General features: G+C 39.0%; 1 protein-coding gene and 1 long non-coding RNA gene across 3 annotated transcripts in view; one reads left to right on the top strand and one right to left on the bottom strand.

Annotated features, from left to right (window-relative positions):
* Window positions 1-23,614, bottom strand: part of LOC306650885 — a 461,164-nt gene that overhangs the window by 290,965 nt on the left and 146,585 nt on the right. The gene's annotated exons all lie outside the window — the stretch shown is intronic.
* The window catches only part of WWC3 (WWC family member 3), a 113,335-nt gene that overhangs the window by 54,248 nt on the left and 35,473 nt on the right, over window positions 1-23,614 (top strand). For both annotated transcript variants that reach the window (XM_079123128.1, XM_079123127.1), the window contains exons 4-8: window positions 3,354-3,430; window positions 5,320-5,399; window positions 17,405-17,534; window positions 20,082-20,231; window positions 22,923-22,996. In XM_079123128.1, coding sequence (XP_078979254.1) covers window positions 3,354-3,430; window positions 5,320-5,399; window positions 17,405-17,534; window positions 20,082-20,231; window positions 22,923-22,996 — 511 coding nt within the window. The remainder of the gene's footprint in view (window positions 1-3,353; window positions 3,431-5,319; window positions 5,400-17,404; window positions 17,535-20,081; window positions 20,232-22,922; window positions 22,997-23,614) is intronic.

Genomic DNA, 23,614 nt, shown 5'->3' with positions numbered 1-23,614 from the left:
ATCCATCGCCACATAATAGTCCTTTGGGGACTGGGCAGGGTTTTTCCATTGTTGGATTTGATGGCTCCATGGTGTTCTTGGTCCATCAGACTTGATGTCTAGGATGGAGTATGCACCATGGCCTACCTAGGAGGTGGCTACCTGTCAACATTGGGGTTCTATCAATTAGGAAGGAGAAGGCTGCTATGTAGATGTCCAGCAGTACTAATGACATTCTCCTGTGTGTATTTCAAGTATCTGCTAATTTTCCTGTGAAATTGCAGACAGAAAAAGTTTGGTGGTGATGATTTCCAGTCATTGTTACTGATGTTAAACATTGAAGTTAACTTTGTTGAACTCCCATAGTGGGGTTACTTTCTACTCTTAATGTGAAAAATCCTAGGCAATAACCATTGGCATTGTCTTCCTGACTATTAAGTTGACCAGTTGTACACATGTGTAAACGAGGAGTCAGCCATATGTAGCCTCATTTGTATATTGCTTCCCTCCGGGGTAGAAGGCCTTTAAGTTCAGGTCTGGGAGATTTAAGTCCCAGGAATTTACTGTGAAGGTTTTCTATAAACAATTTTTGCCTCTTGAGGGCACATTGTTTGAAGTATTGCTTTCATTACTGATCTTAAATGAAATCCATAAGTCAGGCAAGTTTTAAGTCATAGAATTTAGAAATAGGCATTCTCCTCTAAGAAATAATTATGTTTTTTTTTTTTTTTTTTTTTTTTTTTTTTTTTTTTCAGTGCTGGGGTTTGAAGCCAGGGCTTCACACATGCTAGGCAAGTGCTCTACCACTGAGTTACATCCTTGACCCATGAATTTTGTTTTAAAAATATTTCATGTCTTTGAGAGGTCACAATTTTAAGTATAAGAACATTTGAGATAAAAGTGGCAAACATTTCACTCCTCCAGGTATTTATTTCCAGTAGATCCAAATTGAAGTTCTGACCAAATGGGGCTTAAATAGTCAATTTTCCATAAGAACTGTTTTAAAAATGGGAGATCTGAACTGCTCAAATTAACTTTGGATGTAGTTCTAATAGAGGTTTTAAATAATCTTGCTGTGTAAGCTACTTGATGGTTTTGAGCTATCCTTTCCAATATAAAGTCAGGAAAGGATTTTTTCTCTTGCCACATTTTTAAAATTGGTGCATTATAATTTTATGTAATCATGGAATTTTTTGTTACATAGTCACACATGTATACATCATGACAATATAATTTGGCCAGTATCATTCCCCAGCACTTCCCCTCTCTCTCCCCACCTCCTAGTCCCCTTCCTCTACTGATCTCCCTTTGATTTTCATGAGATCCCCCCTTCCACCTTCCCTTTACCTTTTCTTCTCTAGTTTCCACATATGAGAGAAAACATACAACCCCTGACCTTCTAAATTTGGCTTATTTCCCTTAATATAATGGTCTCAAGTTCCATCCATTTTCCTGCAAATGACCTAATTTCATTTTCCTTTATATCTGAATAAAACTCCATTGTGTATATCTACCACATTTTCTTTATCCATCCATTCACTGATGGAACCTAGGCTGGTTCCATGGTTTGACTATTGTGAATTTTGCTGCCGTTAACATGAATATGCTTGTATCACTATAGTATGATCTTTAATTCTTTATGCTAAAATACTGTGGAGTGGTAGAGCTGGGTCATATGATGGTTCCATGCCTAGTCTTTTAAGGACCCTCCATACTGATTTCTGTAGTGATTGTACTAATTTACAATGCCATTAACAGTGTAAAAGTGTTCCTTTTCCCCCCACAACCTCTCCAGTGTTTATTAGTATTTGTATTCTTGATAACTGCTACTCCCACTGGTGTGAGATGAAATCTCAGTGTAGTTTTGATTTGCATTTCCCAATTGCTAATAACATTGAATATTTTTTTCATATATTTCTTGGCCATTTTTATTTCTTCTTTTGAGAAGTATCTGTTTATTTCATTTGCCAATTTATTAATTGAGTGATTTTTTTTGGTGTTAAATTTTTTGTTTTTTATATGTTCTAGATATTAATCCTCTGTCAGAAGAGTAGCTAGCAAAGATTTTCTTCCATTCTGTAGGTTCTCTCTTCACATTCCTAATTGTTTTCTTTGCTGTGCAGAAGCTTTTAAATTTGATGCCATCCCATTTATTAACTATTGTCATTAAGGAAAGGATTTTGAATTAAGTTCTAATTCTAGGCACCTAGTTTAACTGTGTGCCAACCTTTGATACTCAAATCAAAAGAGTAAAATGAAGGATTCTGGCCCTGCAGATGGGTTTTCTGAGCAGGTGATATTAAGGACAGTAACCAGGAGGCTGATGATACCAGTGTGGGGGTGACTCACAGATGAAGACAGATGAGCTGAGGAAGAAAATAGAAGTCGAGTTGCCATAGTGCAAAAGCCCGTAGTTTCAGACACCAAAAGAAAGGAGCCAGAAACATCAAGAAAAAGCTATGCAGAGAGGTGGAAGGGGTGATAGAAATGAGAAACAGCCACTGGCTGCTGTGGCCATTGGAGCACCAGAAAAGAAGTGCAGTTCTCTGTACAGACAGAAATTGGCAAAGAGTACATAGCCTGTAAACAGCTCTGTGGCGCTTATTCACCCTGAGTATTGGCTATTCATACTAATGACACTGTGTCTGTAAAAAGCATTTAAATCATGTGCACCACACTGTTTAAGAAAGCATTGAGTGATGTGATGTATTTAAGCTAAACATCCATCAATGACAAGCAGCTAGAATAAAAAGCATGAGTGCCTCATTTCAGTTTCTGGGAACAAACAACTTGAGGGTGCAACTTTCCTCAGCTTTGCCAGACCAGTGTAGTACTAGTAGTGGCACAGCTAGAAAGCTGCCTTTTAAATTTTACACTCTTAATGTGTCAAAAAATTTTCATCTGGATGTGGAGAGAATAAATACAGAATCAAAATTCAACCACAGAAAATAATCATGGTTAACCTTCTGTTTCTATACTTCACCAACTTCCATATATGTATATCGGAAAAGACAGGAAAAATGGGTTCGTACTGCTTGTAGCTGCATATAGGACAACTTTCCATATCATAATCACATCTTGTTTTCCCTTGTGTATGTATGTTTTTTAACCGTAGTAGATTTATAGCAGAAATAAACAGGGTTTTGATTTCCTACAGACATATATTTTCTTATATGGGATCATGTAGAAAACCTTGATTAAAAAATCAAACCTCAAGATTTGAGGTTGTGCAATGTTAATTATTTAGGAAACAGTGGCCACTTAAATCAGAGTTTTAGAATTAATTATTTAATATGGTAAACCAGAAGTTCTTTATGTGAATTTATTTATTTTAGGAGATCCATTGTAAAATAAAATATTTTCCTTCTATTTAGCCTTCTCTGGATATTCAACAAATACAAAGTATGACCCACACCAGATTAAAGCAGAAATAGCAAGTCGTCGGGATAGGGTGAGTAAAACCAGTATTTTTACAACTAGATTCACCACATACATTCTTTTCTCTTCTAAATTTTTGGTACATTGCAGTTGTATCTAATAGTGGGGTTTATTTGGACATATTCATAAATGCATATACCATAGTTTTCTCCATTTAATCCCTAGTACTATCCCTTTCCCTTCCATCCTCCTTCCATTCATCCCCTTCCTCTACTTTATTGGTCTTCCTTTTATTTATTTATTTTAATTGGTCCATTATCATATAAAAATTGGAATTTATTGTGATATATTTATGCATTCACATAGCATAATTTGGTCAACTATATATATTCCCCACTTCTTCCCCTTTACCTCCCCTCCTCCCTCACCCCTGATCCCCTGCTTCTCTGTTTTCCCTTCTATTTTTATGAGATCCCCTTGTTTTTGCTCCTTTTTAAATCTTATTTCACTTAGCATGATGTTCTCCAGTTCTATCCATTTTCATTCTTCTTCATGCTGAGTAGAACTCCATTGCGTGCATATACCACATTTTCTTTATCCATTCATCTGTTGATGAGGCTTGTCCACCATAAGCACTTTTATATAAAATTACTTATCATGGTTCATTTTGTGGTTATAAGTGAGTCTAACATATTTTATTAAGGTTTTTAATTTCTTGGATTATGATTGGTTTTTGTTTTACTTTCCACTTTTTCTAATAAGAGGGAAAAAGTTTCATTTTGAAGCCTTTGCTCACCTGACAGAAAGTAGCCTGTGTCCCTGTGTATTTCATGGGCTGCACTCACCAACCTTTGGGAAGATGTGGTGACATCAGGGCCCAGTCCCACAAAGCTACTTCCCTGGACTAGAATGATGTCAACCTTGTCTCTCAGCAGCCTTAGCAGCTGTTGTTCTCCCCTGGGTGACTAGTCCTAGAGGGATGGCTTCTGCCACAGTGTTTGACCAGAAGGGTTCAGATGCTCTTTTCCTGATGATGCCTGGATGCTTCAAGTGTCACCTCATTTCATCCCATCAGACCTTTGTCTTGGTTGTCTGGGGAGAGGGACACTTTTGTTGCATTTGTGACAAAGCACAGGAGATATCCTGGCATTGAGGCCTCCCCTTCTCCTGGTCTGTCGTTCTCTGAACCAGGGTGTATCTTTTAGGTAGTGGATGTCAAATTGTAGCATAGCTAAGAAAAATACCTGAGAGCTTTGTGAAAGTGCAAAATTGCAGGCTAACTCCTGGGATTTACATGGTCCTAGAGCTGGTCCATAATCTGTTTAGAGAAGCCTAGCAGGCAGTTGAGTTTCAGGTAGTGGAGACCAAGCATTTAGAAACAAAGTTTCCTAGGTCAGACTGTGAATAGTAAGTAGAAGGAAGGATAATGAAGTATTACAAGGTGACTAATTGTAACACATAAATTGTTACCTCAAAAAAGAAAATAGAAATAAAAAAAAAAAAAAAAAAGAAAATAGTTACAAGTTCCCCACTTGGATAGGGACCTGTCAGCAACTGGGGATTTTGGAGTCTAAGCAAGGCGGTTCTTTTTTTTTTTATTATTAAAAATCATAAATTTACATAGGGCAATGTTGTTTGATTCATTCTGTTATTTTTCCCCTCCCCCACCCCTCCCACCCCTCTTTTCCCTCTATACAGTCCTTCCTTCCTCCATTCTTACCACCCTCCTTATCCCTAACCCTAAACCTAACCCTAACCCTAATGCTAACCCCTCCTACCCCCCAAAGGCAGTTCTTCTAGAGTGGTGGTTTTATACATGTGGGAATGGAAGTTCTTGGAGGGAATAGATGATCCATGAAATTGCAAGCTAATTAGAAACTTAAATGACAGTGCATATAACAACTATAGAAATAATTTTTCACAGCTTGTTTTTGGAAAAAAAAAAATGGATTTTGTCTTTAGCTTTCCAGATTAAAACGAGAGCTGACCCAGATGAAGCAGGAACTACAGTACAAAGAAAAGGGCGTGGAGACCCTGCAAGAGTGAGTTGCCTGTGTATATAGATGAGAGCATTTGCCTGTGATTTTCTGTTGTCATGACCAATTTGGCAGCTGGACACGTGTACCAAAAGCTTCATGACCTTTGCTTTTATTTATGCTTGTTGTTTCCTAATCCTACACATTAGAGTTCCTCTGTCCCTTGAAGATTCTTTATTCCTTTAAATGGAAACCCTTAGAAAAGACATTTATTTGTATGTATTATTTGTATGTTTATAGCTGTCCTGTCTAAGGCACACATAAGTATTTGCATTTAAATTGGGGTTTTTGTTAATTTTATTCTCTTAACATTTTTATTCTAAAATTTAAATTTAAATTAATTAAAGTAAAAAATTTAGAATTTAGTTCCTTATTCTCAATAGCCATGTCTGCAGTGCTCAGTAGTCATGTGTGGTTAGTGCACATTTTCTCCACCATGACACTAATGTGACATTTCAGACACTAGTGATAACACTTTGTGAGGGTCATTCTATTACTGTAGGATGTTGAGCAGCATCCCTGGCCTATACCTGATGACTGCCAGTAACACCCAACCCCTCATTGTGACAACTAAAAAGGTCTGCAAACATTCCCAAGTGCCCCCAGTTGAGAACCTCTGGGTTAGTTGCTACTCATTGGACAGCACAGCAATAGATTTCTATCATCACACAAAGAACCCTGGGACAGTGGTCTACAGGTCTTTTCCTGTTCGCATCTTTACAATTATAACTTTATCCCTACCAAGAGTTTGGGGGTGAATTCTTTACCATCAGCGAGTTATATTAAACCAACAAATTTAATGAACAAGAGTTGTTATTTTATAAATGACTATGATGATGGTCTGAAAGAATTAATTTTGTTAAAAGAATATTGTAGGCTTGTTGACTGGGAGTCCTCCCGTGACTCAGAGTCTGGCTTCACTGGCTTAAATTGGACATATGCTTCACACTTTCTGAGCTCACTTTTCTTATTCATAAATGGTGATTAACTTAGTCCATTTAAGCTTCTATATTAAAATACTATTGACTGGGTGACTAGAACAATGGACATTTTTTTTCACAGTTCTGGATACTGAAAGTCCAAGACTCCATTCCTAGTATGGGCCTGATTGCTGACTTTCAGGTGGTCACTTTTTGACAGTGTCTTCACTGGCTCAGAGAAAGAGCTCTGGGCCTCTCTTCCTTTTCCTGCAAGGACGCTAGTCCCATCATTGGGATCCTACCCTCATAACCTCATCTAAGCCTAATTACCTCCCAAAGGCCCCATTTCCAAATACTGTCACATTGGGGGTAGGGCTTCAAAATAAGAATCTAGTGTGGGGGATCATAAACACAGAATCCATAATAGTGATCATTGTGCTAAATTGTTCAGAGGGTATCATCCGGGTCTGGTACCTACTCAGCATTCATAAAGGCAGGAATCCACATGGTTACTCTTAAGTGATGAAGGGGAGCAATGTGCCATGCTTTGCATTATAGAGACAGGCTCAATAACGGTGTACCAAATATGACTGCAGTATTTTTTATAGGGAGGTAATAAATGAGTGTGCATGACATATGTAATTATCTCTACCTTATTTAAAGGGTAAGATTGGACATATCAAACCCTGTTGTTTAACACTAGGTCAAGATCAACTTTCTTAATTAGTCAGGATTGGGTTGGTTCAGGATTCATTTGTGTGTCTGTTTTTTATTAAGGCCATCTAGGCACCTGGGGAGATACAAAGAAAGGGGAGCTACCTAGAGGGGCTTGGCTTTCTTGTCCCTGACCCCCAGGGTTGTTAAGAGATGATGGTTTGTTCAGAAACACTGCAGTAACCCCTGAAGGTGGGTTTTGATAAGCCTATTAACATGAGTGTGATCTGAATTCTTTTAAAGTCATTGTTCACTTTTTGCTTTCTCTGTTGCTACACGGCTGTGGTGATACTCTTGTGTTTGCATACTCTCTCCTGTGTTTTACATCTACTATCTGAGATTCCTCTGATCAGCCCTAGTTAGTAGTATACCCCCCCCCCCAAATGTTTAGTTTTAAGCAAATCAAGGTGCTTTCCAGTACTGGTACAGTCCACTGGTTTTGTTGGTCATTTTGCCCACTTGCTACAGTGTTTCCCAATGCTCTGTAATTTTACCCCTTATGGTCCAGTCAACCTCCCAAAACTCCAGCACCTCCCAGGATGCTTTTCTGTGTTGTGTCTGTATCATCCTGTGTTGCTTGTGCTAAAGGGATAAAGAATAAGCACAAGCAAGTAATTTGACTTGATAGGTCATCAAATTTGCCCACACTGTCTAATTGAATTGGAGGGTCATTTCTTACTTTCACTGTAGGTTTCTCTCATTACCCTACAATGTCTATGAGTAACATGTCATTTTAACACTAGTCATTGTGCATGCTGGAGGTTGTCATTTTCATTCTTACTTGCAGAAGCTCTGAGGGAGGTGACTGGGGTTCAGGCACAGTCTGAGGCTACACAGCACCCATGAACCTCACAGGAGAGCCAAGTTTTGTGCTTTTCCCTGGTGGTTGTGTCTTCTGTGTGGGATCATCTGGGCTCAGTGCCTGCTCCTTTGCCTAGGCTCCATCACTCTGGACAGGTCCATTTTCTTATTGAAGACAAAGTTTATATGGCAATGTCAGTTTAAAACTGAATACTCTAGAAAACGAAATGTGCCAAAGGGAAGGCAGTTCCCCTTTCTGGGAAGTAAATCCATCTCTTGTAGTTGTAGTCTTCAAGGATAGGAAAAGGCAACTTCTTTTTCTCCAGATGTATGGGGAGTGGGCACAGGGAGAGATTTAACTTTACATCCACAGCCTACGTGGAGTATGAGTTGTGCTCCTGGAAGAGAGAAGAGCAATGTTTGTATTTTCTTCCTGCTTTCATTAGCAAGATCCCACACTTGGGAACAGCAATTATAAACTTGCCCCTTGCCAAGGGGAGGCTGCTCATGCCTGTCAGAGCTCATGGGAACGCTCGCCCTCCCCTGGGGAGGCTGAGGAGTGGCAGTAAAGGGTATGGACCTGGCCTTGGTCCTGAGGGGCCCACCCCCAGCCACGCGTTCTGCCAACAGGCCAGGCAGCTTTCCCCAGAGGAGCTGCAGAGCAAGGCCTTGTTTAATCAGCGTGTTACCTCTGCTCATTTGGAGATGCTTTGTCACTGCATATTTACTTTATTCTGTGACACAGCCTCTCAGAAAGAAGAGAAAACATGGACATTTATGCCACTCTTAAAACTTTTGTAAGTGAAAAATAATCTGGTAGCCTTCCTCTGAATTCTGCAGGCTTTGAAGATGAAAATAGCCTCATCGGGGCTGGGGAGATAGCTCAGTCGGTAGAGTGCTTGCCTTGTAAGCACAAGGCCCTGGGTTCGATCCCCAGCACCGCCCCCCCCCCCAAAAAAAAAAGAAAATAGCCTCATCATTTTTCTGATATTAAAGATTTGGCATTTATGTTTGGGTTCAATCATTCAATTTATGTTATTCATTGAGAAATTTTTAAAACTCTTTTTAAGCATTGAAGATATGGTTACCCACCTCAACTGTGAAATCCTGACTACAAGTACAAATAGCACATGAGCTGTTGTACATAAATGTAGAACTTCTCTGATTTTATTACCAACATTAATTTAAAGCAGTGGCCCTAAATTTTCCTCCAGAAAACTTTCTGCTGTTCTTGCTTCCCAGAATCACCAGTGTATTCTTTTCCAGAGCACCTCACCAGGAGTCTGGCTGCTTATAACATTTTAAACTTAACTTGTTTATCTTGGTGAATTTCCTGGCTAGCAAGGAAATCCATCATTATGTTTGAGTCCAAGTGAGGAAAAAAGAACCTTTTGTATTTTAAAAAATATCTGTATATGTTGTTAATATGTGTAGCAGGGAGCTGGCCATGGATATGGTCTCTGGATTAAAGATAGAATATATACACGTATGTATGTATTATTTTTAAAAAATATTTTAATGATGGAAAATGTCAAGCATAAACAAAAGTAGAAAGAATAGTATAATTAAACCTCCTATAACCATAATCCCAGTCTTGGCTCATCTTTTGACCCTATCCCATTCCCTAAATCCTTGGTCCCTTATTGAAGAAAACTCTAGAATCACATTTAGTTGATACTTACCTCTCCTAAAGCTGTGGTCTCCTTTTAAAAACATAACTAATACTCATACCCTACTTGTTAGGCATCCCTTCTCTAGCCACACTGTCCTATTTCTCCACTGTTTGAGTCCAGATTCATCTGAGGCTCACACAGTGTCTTTCCAACTTTCCTCCTCCATTTTGTTTTCCTGACAACTTATTTGTTGATGAAAGTAATTTGTTTTTCCTGTAAAATTTTCCTGATTTTGGATTTGCAGCTTGAATTCCTAGGGCATTGCTGAACACATTCCTCTGTCCCCTGTTATTCATGTACATGGGTATAATTAGTTTGAGGGTCAGGTTCTAATTAAGTGTAGACTTCCTTCCTTTCCTCCCTTCCCCCCTTTCCCTCTCTCCCCCCTTAATTTCAGTAAGAATGTTCTGTAGGTGGTGGTACTTCCATCAGAAGGCACATACTCTCTGGTTATCTCTTCTTCTGCTGTGAAGATTATCACAGCTTTCTTGGTCTGCTGCATCCATGTGTAATAATTGCCTTCTAGTTCTTCACCTGATGATGTGCATGTGTATCTTTCAGGATAAGTCCCTGTTTTCCATGGCTTTGCCAACAGAATGTATCAGCACGTTTTTTCATTTTTGCCAGTCTCAGTGATGAAAGTATCTCAGTATAGTATTAATTTGCATTTCTCTTGAGGTCCTCTGTGAAAGTCTTCAGAAATAGCATCATTTATCATAGATAATGAAGGTCTTCAGAATTATTTAGCGTTTCCAGCAAAAGATGTTCTGAACTCTGTTGCCCTCATTTTCTGAAGCTTAATTTGAAAAATGACCTTGATATGACTTACCACTAGTGTCCAGAGGCAAATGAAGGATGCAGAACTAAGATGTAGGCAATGATTCCCACATGGATGATCCCTAAGAATGGGCTGAGCATTTCAATAGGTGTGGGGAGATTTCCTACTGGAGATGTAGAATGCACCTTGAGTTAGATTCTGAGTTGTCTTGATGCCTGGAAGCTCATTTTAACATGGCTTCATCCTGAGTTTCCCACACTTACATGTCATTAAAGCCTTTTTCTGCCATGACATATAATGTCCCTGAGCACTGGTGCAATGGCCAGAATATTGCCCTGACTACCTTATTACCACATTCATTATTCATGGTGTGATATTTCCATACCTAGCACCCAATCCTTCTCACAACTTCCACTGTGACTGCTTTGAGCTGAGCTGCTATTATGACTCACCATTATCATGTGATAACCACAGGGATTTTTTACATGTCTCCTCTGTTTGTGACCCTCCTGTGGCTTTTTCTCTCCCCTGGGAAACAACCAGACCCTAGAAGAGTTGGTTCCTGACCCAAGTTCATTTCCTGCTAGTTTCATCCTCACTTATTTGTGCCACCTACTCTGGCTACCCTTCCAGCCGTCCAGTGTTCCAGGCACATCCTGCTCTTAGCATGGGTACTTATAGCTCCTGTGCCTGCAATGTTCTTTCCCCCGAACTCTTCTCTCCCTTCTGTGGTCCTCTAGTCAGTAACATCTTGCCAAGATCTGTGCTTAACTATCCTATTTGAAAAGATAGTCTCTCCTTTACACACTGTCCCAAACTTGACTTCATTTTGTTTGAAACCCTGACTTTATTTATTTATTATTTTGTATATATTTTAATGCTCATTTTCTTGACTGGAATGGCATTACATGAGGACAAGACTTTTGCCTCATTTTCTTCCCCATCCTGAGGACTTAGACAGTTCCTGGCACAGAGGAGGCTCAGTGGAACAAATGGATGGTAGCCCAGGTGCTGTGCAGAGTGGCTGATGTCATTGTTCTTGCCACTGGTAACTGTCATATAGTTCACTTCATTCTTGGATGCTGTAGCATTCTGAGCAAGGGCAGATCTATCCTTAGCCAAAAGTTTTGCCCATTGCGAGGATCTTAGGGATCTCTATAAATTGACTGGTCACCTTCTTATTAACTGCCCCTAGCATTTCCTTCTTGTCTACAATTGTATTATACTGTTGTTAAGAAGTCCTATTACTTATTACTGCTATTGAAATCACAGAAGTGGTGTTTTACAAAGTGTTCTGATAACTAATTTCCATGAGGTACACTCTTAGCTACTAGGTAAGCCTCTCAGCTTCAGGCCTTGTTATTACCTGAGGAGCTTCCCTGATAGGGTGGAATGAATGGAGTTATAACCATTTTTCTCCTTGAATAAGAATGACTACATACTTCTGAGTATTATATGCCACAATGAGGCCTTACTAGATATTAGCTTTTTCTGTCTGAAGGGATTCAGTACTTTCAGAAGAAAATGGGATTGTTTAGTTACAACAGGCTTACATTAACAATATCCCACTCACATAGCACATAAGGTACAACTCATGCGAAAACCCTGGCAGTACTCAGATAACAAGAAAACATACAGAAATGGGGATAGAAACAAAAAGAGCATTGTTCCTGGCTGTGGGACAGTCCGGCATTCCACACAGGACCTGCTGTTGATAGAAAACTGCCGGAAGCTTTCTGAAGTTCACTTGAGGCCCTTGCCAGAGCTGCTGATGTAAAAGGTAAAAGTTGTAACAGAACTTTCCATTCTTTTAGGTTGTAATCTATGGTATTAATGTGGAATATCTTTAGAAGCCTGACACCCTTTTCTCCAAGATGTAAGAAGTTGTCTGGTTTTGCTTTTGTTTTTATTCATACAATTCTCTTGTCATCTTCAATTGAACAATAAATATGAAAACCTTAGGGTGATAGGAGGTTGAGGTTGATTGAAAACATCTCAAATGCATTTTTGACTACACCAAGTTCTGCATCTGAAGCTTTATCTGTCTCTTCTTCCTTTCTTCTCCAACCTTATTTTTTCACAAGCAAACCATTAAAGAGCCCCAGTTTACTTTGGGATGACATTTGACTGGCTGTGTGTGTAGCCTTCAGGTATGACACAGTGAGCATTTGAAGGCCTTGACTTTGAGTGTATTGTTATCTGGGTGTTGAAGAGGGTGAGTGCTGGCATGAGGGGCCTCAACTTGGAACCTCACTGTATCTCTCACTGGCTCTGTAACCTTGAGCTAGTCATTTAACACCTAACCTCCCTGAAGCTGCATACAAAATGTAGAGAGTGGGAAAGTAAAGACTATGAGTCTGCACTCAGTTTTTTCAAACTGCATGATAACATGTTCTTGTTAATGCTTCCTTTTATTTTTCCTGAGTAGTCATAATTTTCTATCATTTTATCTGCAATGTGCAGCATAAACACTGACTTGAATTCTTAATTAAAATTAAACATAGAATAAGCTGGGTGTGGTGGCACATACCTGTAATCCAAATGACTTGAGAGGCTGAGGCAGGAGGATTGCAAATTCGAGGCCAGCCTGGGCAACTTGGCAAGACCTTATCTCAGAATAAAATAATAAGGTCTGGAAGTGTAGTTCTGTGGTAGAGAACTTGCTTAGCATGTGTGAGGCCCTGGGTTCAATCTACAGTACTGCAAAAAACAGAAACAAAAAAACAAACCAGAACCAGACAGAGTTATATATATATTTGTAGATGGATGCAATACCTTTATTTTTTATTTTATTTATTTTTATGTGGTGCTGAGGATCAAACCTAGTGTCTCACACGGGCTAGGCAAGTGCTATACCACTGAGCTACAACCCTAGCCCTAGATAAGGTTTATTTTGACAATTACAGGTATGATTTTTTTTTTCATGAAATGGAAGACATCAATATTTTGGAAAATACTAAATCATTGAGTACGTCAACTGTATTTGAACAGAATTTTATATGGAATTTTTAAAGAGAGAGGGACCTCTGAAATAGGTGAACTTTGTACAAGTGAAAAAAGGGGTTTCCTGCTCTTTGAAGTTTTTGTTGGACAATAATTGATCAAAATTGAAAAACTGAAGCAGTTTGTGTTCTATGAAATATAACTTGCCCCTGTTTATAAGCATCTGAACCCAAGTTGGCCACTCTGAATGGGGTGATGGATGTTACACTCAGTATCACTGTACACTTTGATCCTGTGTGAGATTCAGAGTCAGGGCGTGCAGGTTTGAATCCCCACTCTGCCAGATAGTAACTTGTAACCTGGATCCCTTAGTTAATTACTCTGATCCTCAATTTCTTCATTACAAAATCCAAGATTATGCTTAACTCATAGGGCAGTTAAGGGGTTAAATGAGATACTATGCCTAAAGCATGCAGCTAGACCCTGTCACAAATAGGTGATATAGTGAATTATTTTTAAATAATATTATCAAATAATATATTTTAATTTAGTAATACTTCCTATCTATGATAATATTTATTTAGAAGTAATAGTATTTCAGAGATTCCTAGCTTTGAGATCAAGTTAACTACTCACTTTCACTTTTAATAATAGAATAATTCCCTTTCCTTCCCTGCATACAGCACCTTGTAGGGAACTAGAAAATCTTTAACAGAGCTTCTGTGGATGTTGGGGGTGTGGGCTTCTAGCTCAACCTGTACTCCGTGATTCACTGCTGGGCCTTACCACTTCAGGGTGCCTTGGGAACAGGGTCAGAACAGCTGCCCTGGTAAAATATTTATTCTTTTCCAAGATCTCACAGCCATTTGGGTTGAACTAAGATCAGAGTCTAGGCCCTGGTCTCTAGGTTGTGTTTTGGTCACTCTGCACTATCCAATGCTGGTCTGAATTACAGGTGCTACTAGTCCTCTCTCTTGCGGTATTGGGACCTGTTTCCTTGATGTGACAGCCATTCCCATTATAGAACCTGATGCCTCAAGAGGCTACTGGCTTGATTCTTGGGTTTACTGATGTCCCCACTCAGGTGTTGTGGCTGCTAAACGCCATAAGGCCGCCACAATACTCAAGTATAAAACAGGAAGAGAAGTGGTTAGTCTCTCAAATTGCAGCTTCACTAATGATACATGTCTATATACCTATGGAAATTTGATTAGCATACACTTCTAGGCACCTGAAAATATTGCATTCAGTACAGTAGTTTCACTTCTCTATTTGGTGGTCAGTGTCAGCTGTGATAACTTGCTGTATTCTTCATTCTGGAAGATCTGGTAGACCTGGTGAGTAGAGGAACCAGTCATTGACTGTTAAAAAGCAATCTGACTTTTCTGGCTTCAAGTTTTTGTCTGGAATTGAGGTAATGCTACTCTTCTTCAGACTTCATCAGTCTAGGTGGGTTGTGGTTTATGACATTAAAAAAGATGTATTGAAAACCTTTTATTGGAAGATGAACACAAGACATTGTTATGTAAATAAACCTAGATTTTCTCTGCAAGAACAATTTGGTAACTTCTTTGGCAGGGTTAGTGCTTTAAGATTATGGTCTTTTATTTCTGCTTTGTGTTTCTTGGTTCTACCTAGAGCATCTAAAATGGAAACACACACGGTTTTTTCCCCCAGTTTTATGTTTTCCTTTATCATGTGTCTTGGTGTGTCTGCAATCCCTGTAAGATGAACAGCTCTCAAAAGACACTTATTTTTGGTGCTGGGGATTGAACCCAAGGCCTCACACATGCTAAGTATGCTTTCTACCACTGAGTTATATCCCCAGCCCAAGATGAACTGACTTTCTACAGGAGACCTCATCCCCAGCTTGAGTTCCTGTACTAGATAAGGAACCAAAGAATTTCATCTCTGTTTTCTGGTGTTGCTTTTGCCCTTGAATAACTTTATGTTGGAAATGGATCCCTATCACAGAATTCCTTCTACTGTCAAGTCACAGTTTATAAGTGCAGCGACCATGGAGTTCAATTTAATGATAACTGTTATATAATGTGTGTCAGCAAATAATAATTATTCTAAGAGGAGTTTCCTTCAAGTTCATGGTTCTGGGAGCTGGCCAGTGGGTCAACAAACTTTCAGTTCTGCCTGTGGAGGTTCATTTACAGCAGGGACCCAGGAGTCTGTATTTGCTCTAGTAAGTCCCTGTTCTGTTCCCAGGCTTCTTACTCCATTCTCCTTCCCTCATCCCATTTAAAAAGGCAGTGCAGGGGCTGGGGAGATAGCTCAGTCAGTAGAGTGCTTGCCTTGCAAGCACAAGGCCCTGGGTTTGATCCCCAGCAACCCCCCCCCCCCCCCAAAAAAAGACAGTGCACCCGCCCTATGCAAAATTTCAGTGAATGACATTGATTTTTGTTGTGAAGATGTGGCAGGTAAGAACGTATAAGATGGACTTTTATTGAATGTCACACATGATTAATAGGGCTGGGTAAGGTATTGGCTGTGTGTAAGAAAGCCAGCCCCATTTTGGTGGCAGTGGCTGGTTTTAAGAGACAAACAATAGAATTTTAAAAATGTACAAAGGGCTTATATGCCTACTGCTGCCTTTTTTTTTTTTTTTACCGACTCCCGCTTTTTAGTGATCATAAAATGGCTAGCTGATACTATGCTGGGAACTTTTTATACTTTATCACTAAATCTCATGAAGACTCTCAAGGTGTGGAGTTAAAACTAAGTACTTCATTCATTTGAATGAACTATTATGAAGGAACTGAAGTAGGGATTTATTGAGAGCAGAGAACAGATATAAGAGAAAATCCATGATCATAGCCCAAGCTTTAGATCAGTCTCACTTATTTTAACTTTCAGCATGGAACGCCATGGTTAAAAATACATGTGCCTTCTTATAAAAATGTAAATAAATAATTTTTGCTTTGTTTTCCATTCACAGAAACCTCTGGCATGTATTCTAGCCCTGCCACTCACTAACTGTAGGACCCTGGACAAAGTCACCTTTTTCAATCTGTTTCTTGTGTCACAAGTGGAGATAGTAAAAAATACCTCTCCCATGGGAGGGGTGTGAGATTTAAGGAGAAAATGCAATGTAAGGGCTTACTTGGCAGGAGGCCTAGCATATAATGTCTTCCATGATTATTATTATCATCAGGATAATGTGGACTCTACTTACTCATGAGGGAAAAAGATTTGCGTGAGTGGAAAACAAGGCAATTTGGGCAGCCAGTTAATGATCCAGATTTTCAGGATAACATGTGGGAAAAATTTTAGAACCTGAACCTGTGTGATGGTGGGCCTAGAACCTGAAAAGCAACCTACCTGCTTTCCAGGGAAGGAATTCATTCCATTTTGGAGCCAGTTTCCCAAGTTCCTTAGCCCTGAGGGCTTTTAAGGCTCAAGACTTAGGTATGGGAGACGTGACAAAAGACAAGTTCCCCAGACTGCCTGCCTTTGAAAGCAGAGCCAAGTCTTGTCCTGTTTTTTTGCTCTGCTTCCACCACCCAGGGCCAGGCCTGGTATATGCAGGGGTTAGCTTGAATTATGGAAGGAAGAAAGGAGGGAGGGAAGAAGGGAAGAAGAAACAAAAAGGTAGTTTGGGTAGGTAGATGTTTGGATTAAAGGAAAGAATTGAGGAGGTGGGTGGGGGAGAAAGAGTAATAACTGAGAACTAGAATGAAATAAAAGAGAGGAGACATAAAAGTTTACAACTTTTGCACAAGGCACCGTTATTGAAAGCTCACTACTTATTGCTGTGACTATACACTCTCCCTGCACACAGATCTCATTCATAGGTTTATACAAAAAATATTTTGACCACTAACCTGGATGATGCGGAGGATAAACAAAGAAGGCTTGGTCCTCCTCCTTGAGAGGGGAGTGTACAGTTTCATATATTACTCAAGCCAGTGACCTCAGTGCCAGCTCCTTAGAAGAGGACATGGGCATCCTCACTTGAAAGGCTGCTCCTAGAGTGAAGGCATACATCCACAGCCAAGTCTCAGGTCTTTGTATTTACCACAGGAAGGAAGGTTTCATGAAATCTTTACTTTTCTATGCCAAAACATTGCTTTTAACTATTTGCTACCATTCTGTGAAGTTTTGGGGTTTTTGTTGTTTAAAGGAATGTCACGATCTCATGTGGAATGACTCTAATTTTTCTCTTTTAACCAGGATTGATCGGAAGATGTCAAATGCTCACACCAACTACAAACTAGATGAGGCGCAAGCTATAATGAGTGAGCTGCGCACCATCAAGAAAGCCATTTGTACGGGTGAGAAGGAGCGGCGGGACCTGATGCAGGTAAGGCCTGGGCTACCCCCTACAGAGCCCACTCACTTGCATGCCTGCCTACCTGTATTTTATTTATTACATGTTATACATTTATTGCATATGTAGTTCACATATAATATTATATATGCATATTTTAGGCACACACATACACACTGTGTTTAAGTAAGTGTATTAATTTCCTGGGGCTATTATAACAAACTACCACAAACCCAGTGGTTTAGAACAATAGAAATTTGCCTTTCTAGTTCTGGAGGCCAGAAGTCAAAATCAAGGTGTCAGTTAGGCTGTGCTCCCTCTGAAGATTTGGGATGGGTTCTTCCTTGCCTCTTCTTAGCTTTTGAGGCTCTAGGTATTCTTGGCCCTCCTTGGCTTGTAGACACATCACTCCAATCTGTGCTTACATTGTTACATAGCCTCCTTCCTGTGTCTCTGTATTCAAATTTCCTCTTCCTGTCAGGACACTAGTCATTGGATTAGGGACCACCTATCTAGTATGACATCATCTTAATGAAAGATATATCTCTGAAGACCCTGTTTCCAAATAAGGGCACATTCACCAGTTTCAGGGGTCAGGACTTGAACATCTTTCAGGGGGACACAATTCAACCTACAACAGTGGGTGATATATTCATGTTGTTAATAATCAAAATAATTTAAAAGATCAGTGATAAAGAAGTCTTGCTATTGCCTCATCTTCACATCTCCCATAACAACTTTCATTCTCATATAACCTTCCTGTATTCATGCAGATACAAAAATGTGAATACTTGTTCAAAGGTCCTCACACAATGCTGGAACTATTATACTCTTCTGCTGTAGCTTCCTCATGTGATGATAACAATCCTGTACCTTTTCCCTTATCTGTTCCCAACCAGCTTCTTCATTCAATATTGTTTACATGGTATTTTACCATGTGGATATATTTGAATTCTGTAGCTTGAGTCACTGAAGCTCTATTTGCTTTATGTTTTTTTTTTTTTCCCCTTGAACTGTAGTTTCCATTAGTTTTATAAAAAGTTGAACTTTTGCAAATGGGTGTATGCTTGTCTTGCTTGATGCTGGAATGCATTCAGTGCTTTTAGTTCCAGCCTTTATTTTTCATTTAATACCTAAAGGAGTACCTACTGCCTGGTAGGCATTTGTCTAGATTCTGTAGTATGTAAGACTCAGGGGATATATAAGGCACAGTTCAGATTTTAGGTAAAAATGAGACAGATACACAAATAGCTTCCTTGCTTGGCAATGCTTCCTAAGTGTTCCACAAGACACTCCAAGGCCCTGAGTGACTTGTGGAGAGTTCCCATGGTCCTCATTAAAATACAATTTACCAGACCCTGCCCCAGACTTCCAGAACTTTTGGAGAAAGTTCTGTATGTTCAGATGACCTCTCCAAACCACCATGATAGATAAATAGTCCATTGTTAGATTTTTTTTTTTTTTTTTTTGCATACTGGCAGTACTGAGGACAGCATTCATTTACTGAAGTCTCTGTGCATAGCATTAGACAAGGTACCCTATGTCCACTAACCATATCATCCTAACCAACACACAAGGGTGAACCAGGTGGTATTTCATGACAGAAACACAGAGGATTTGCCCTATGAGGTCAAGTGGGCTACCTACCCTGGCCTCTCTGGAGCCACAGTGCACAGTGCTAGGAAAAGCCACCCAGTTGCTTCACTTGGGTTCCCTACCATGGCTGCCTTCTTCAGGCAGGAAACAGTTTCTGGAAGAACCAGTTTATTCTTTAAGGTCTTCACAGCCTCTCCAACTCTGAGATGCTCCAGGGAGAGGCATGGGCAAAGTTTTCTTTCATCAAAACCAATTAGGTTGTTTTGTCTTTCTTATATGAACTCAATGTGACTGACTCCTTCCCAAAAGCCTTTGTCTTTTTTTTTTTTTTTTTTTTTTTTTTTTTTTTTTTTTGAGCCAGTTGCACGCGTTCCAGTGCACTTGTGCATTCTGGTTCAAGTCCACAGTGGCGCCAAAGATGAATAGGTTCAAAAGTCTAAAAGAATGCTAACACATCAGATTTCTCTTAACTTCCACACAAAGGAGTTCCATGTGCCAGAGTAAATACTTGTTCTGATTTTTGGCAAGCATCCATATGAGATTACTTTTGACCATGTATAATTATAATTGAAAATCAAGTTGTAAAAACACATAGACATCGTCTTGGAGCTGTTGTTATCTTCTGTGGTTTATCTATGAGAGTCTCGAGGTGGCATGAACATTTTGGATAGGAATGCTTGCTTTTTTCCTCTAGGAAACATGAAGGCTTAACAAACAGTAAAAGCAGTACCATAGATTTTCTCTATCTATATTCATGTGCCTCCTGGAAGACTCAATCACTATTTCATTTAATTAACTTAGACTTTTATTAAAGGTGCATGCAGTGAAGAACATTTATTTTAACTCTAGTGAGAATAAAGAGTAGGGTGGAATAACTCTCCAGTCAGAAGGCTGAAGCCCTTGAACAAGAATAAAAGAACTCCTCCTACAAAGAAGGGAATCATCACTGTCTCTACTCAAAGAGTTTGTCTTGTTCTCTTCCAGAGCCTGGCCAAGCTTACCGATAGCTTCAAGAATAGCTGCTCTATTACTGACTCTGTCCAAGATTTCCCTCACAGTGCAGGCACACTTGGTGATTCTGGTGTTCCTCAACAGTTCTGTGATGCTGGCTCACAGACCGATACCATGGGGGAGGTAAGCTTGCTTGTGTTGTCCTCAGTCATTTGGTTTAATTTTCCATTTTTCATTTCAGAAATATTTTAGATTTTGTGCCATTAGGTTTGAAGAAAAAAATAGTGCTTCTCACATCCAGCTGCAATGGTTCAGTGAGGTAGGATGCAATTGAATTGCTCGTTGCCTTGTGATTAGAATTCTTAAAGTAGTAGACTCTAGCTGGGTGCAGTGGCACATGCCTGTAATCCCAGCACCTTGGGAGGCAGAGGCAGGAGAACTCAAGTTAGAGACCAGTCTCAGCAACTTATTGAGACCATGTCTTAAAATATATTGTTTTTATAAAAGGCTGGTAATGTAGCTCAGTGGTAGAGTGCTCCTGGGTTCAATCACCAGTATCACAAAAAGAAAACAAAAATATAAATGTCAGACTCCTTGTGAGAATTGAATTTAAATGTTATTGTGTGTGTGTGTGTGTGTGTGTGTGTGTGTTTGTGTGTGTGTGTGTGTGTCCTCTAGACCATGGATCAAACTTTTTCTGTAAGGGACCAGATAATAAATATTTTAGGCTTTGCAGGCCAGGCAGTCTCTGACATGATCACTCAGCTCTGTCATTAGTGATAAAGCATCCTTAGATGATATGTGAGATAACTGGGCCTGAACGTGAGATAGTAAAGCTTTATTTACAAAAGGAGGCAGTTAACTGGACTTGGCCAAAGGGCCATAAGTTTGCTGATCTTTAGTTTAGGACCAGCAATTTCCAAAGGCTTTGTGGTTGTGCCACCTTTGGTTACACTTTGTTGCCATTTCTTATTCTTCTAAAAGAATGTCAGGAAATTGAATTAAAAGAAAATTTGTTTGAGACTTGGAAGAATTTCATCAAGTTCCCTTTGATAATTAGTGAAGCCTTAAGTTAGCCACAAAAACAAAGTTGGGAGAATCAGCATTTGAAGCTGGGGAGTGAATATTCCAAAACACGCTATTGTAAATGTCATTGACTGAAGTTTAAAAATGATTTGTCACCAAACGGAAAGCAGTTTGTAGGTCTTCTTTTCATTAGGGCTTATTAAATAAAGATATCAATAGAATATATAGTACCCCCAAGTTAAATAAAAGTAAAGCAAAAAGGGGGACAATTGATGGGAAAACTCTAGTTTTTAAATAATTAGCTAATATTTTGAAAATTTGGCAAATATTGCCTTTCTAAGGTGATCATAATGTAAATTATGACTTTTTCTCTCTGGATGTTCTGGAAATGTCCTATATTCAATGTCAGCCTCATTATTACAAAAAGTATACATGGAAATTTTGAACCAGGCATCTTCTTTAGTTTAAAGAACATGTTCACCATCTGTAACACACAGAGAAGGATCTGAATCAAAAATGTTTGATATTTTTGCCACAAGATTTAGGAGTAAAGGAAGGAAGCAAGTGCAAGACTCATTGAATTCTGGGAATGATTTCTTGCTGCTTGTCATAAGGTTAGATTTAGAATGTAGAGCTTTTAACTAGTTTGAGAGGAACAACTAAGAATCAAGCTTCTCTAATGATTTTGTCAAGCCATTCTAAACAGGTGAGAAGTGGTGCCTGGTTCTGCTGTTTTAGCTATAAATTGTCATGTTTATGAGCTCCTGCAGTTTACTGGGGCTGGCAGCTTCACAGCTGTTGTCTTGGTTTAACTAGTTTTTTTGTTGATATTTTTTATATAGGATTTTGTTACTTTCACGTATAATTGATATGAAAATGTTTAGGCACAACTACTGATCATACTCTGGGTGTTTAAATTGTAACTCTAAAGTTACACCCCAATCCCAGGCTTTTCAAGACCTTACTTTCTTTCCTTTAGTTCTTTTTCATGCCTTGTGACCTTGAAAGGCATTCTCTAGTCCCTACCTAAGTCAGTTAGTCCATCTTCTTCAGATCTTGGAACTTTGTAGTAGAACATCTTTAGAGTTGTCCCTCTGTTTTCACCAGGGATTGGTTCCAGGACCCCCTCAATTACCAAAATCCGTGGATGCTTAAATCCCTTATATAAAATGGCATACTCTTTGCATATAATCTATACACTTCTTCCTGTATATTTCAAATGATCTCTAGGTGACTTATCATACCCAATGCAATGTAAATGCTATGCAAATAATTGTTATACTTTATTGTTTAGGAAACAATGACAGGAAAAACACCTATCCATGTTCAGTATAGATGTGACCATCATGGGCCTAACTATATTTTCAATCCTTGATGGTTGAATCTATGGATGTAGAACTCATAGATATGGAGGGCTGAATGTATTTTGTATTTAATGAAGACAGTATAGTTCCCAAAGTGGGATGAATGTTTTTGCCTTTTTATCACCTTATGCTAAATAATTTCTTATTCTTTTAAAAGTAAATCTGTTGTTTTTTGGGATTATACAATAGGTGAATATACTTACCCTATTTTTTAAAAAAAAAGCAAACAAAACCTCAAAATACTAGTTTGGGGAAAACAAAAGTCTTCCCAGCCTGGCTCCTAACCCTTACCAGCCAGAGGTGGCAGCAGAATATTATTTGAAGTGTTTCATTCTAGTCTTTGAAAAATTGGAATTAAAAGACAAATTTAAAAATTTTTCTTCATTGTTGCTGAAAGGTTAAGTGAATTTTCTGGTTTGAAAATATGTTTTTATTATGTGTTTCTCTTATTTTTTTTTTCCTTTTTCTCTTGTGTTCCGGAAAGTTTGTCTTTGATGATAAAACAAGACTTGTAGACCGAGTCAGACTTAATTGGCAGTATGAGGAAGCCCGAAAGAGGTAAGAAGCACATTTTTTTCAATCTTGTCTTCTGTTCACTTATTTCTCACAGAAAAAGGCTTAGCACAGTTCCACATTTTATCTGATGGAATACAAAAATAAAGAATCTTCATTTTTGTGTAGCTTCTTAATACATGTGGCAAACTTTCAAGTACACTTAAAATGTGAAATTCTCAGTACTACAAACAGTTATAAAAATGTGATTCAATAAGAATAGAGACCTTCCAGTTTTCTGTTTCTCACATCCATATGTGGTGGTTCAGTGGCGCAGGATGCAATTGAATTGCTTATTGATTTGTGATTAGGATTCTTAAAATGGCAGACTCCTTCTGAAAATTGAGGGTTTTTTTGTTTTGTTTTGTTTTCTGGACACATATATGACTTTCTAGGGCAAGGGTATAGGTAACATACCAGGTAGTTCAGAACTCCTTCCCTCCCTCCCACAGCATCAGTTCCTCAAACCAGCATAAGCAAAACCATCCTTCGTTTCATTAGGTACCTTCTGATGCCAAATATTGATGTAAAAAGCCACATATCACAGTTTAAAAGATGTTTGAGTAAGCACTGGGTCAGCAGATGATAGCAGTACCTACTTGCTCTCATTTTGGTTGGAGAGAA

The sequence above is a fragment of the Sciurus vulgaris genome, assembly GCF_902686455.1.
Source record: "Sciurus vulgaris genome assembly, chromosome: X".
NCBI classification, from domain to species: domain Eukaryota; kingdom Metazoa; phylum Chordata; class Mammalia; order Rodentia; family Sciuridae; genus Sciurus; species Sciurus vulgaris.
This window is presented reverse-complemented; position numbering and strand designations above follow the sequence as displayed.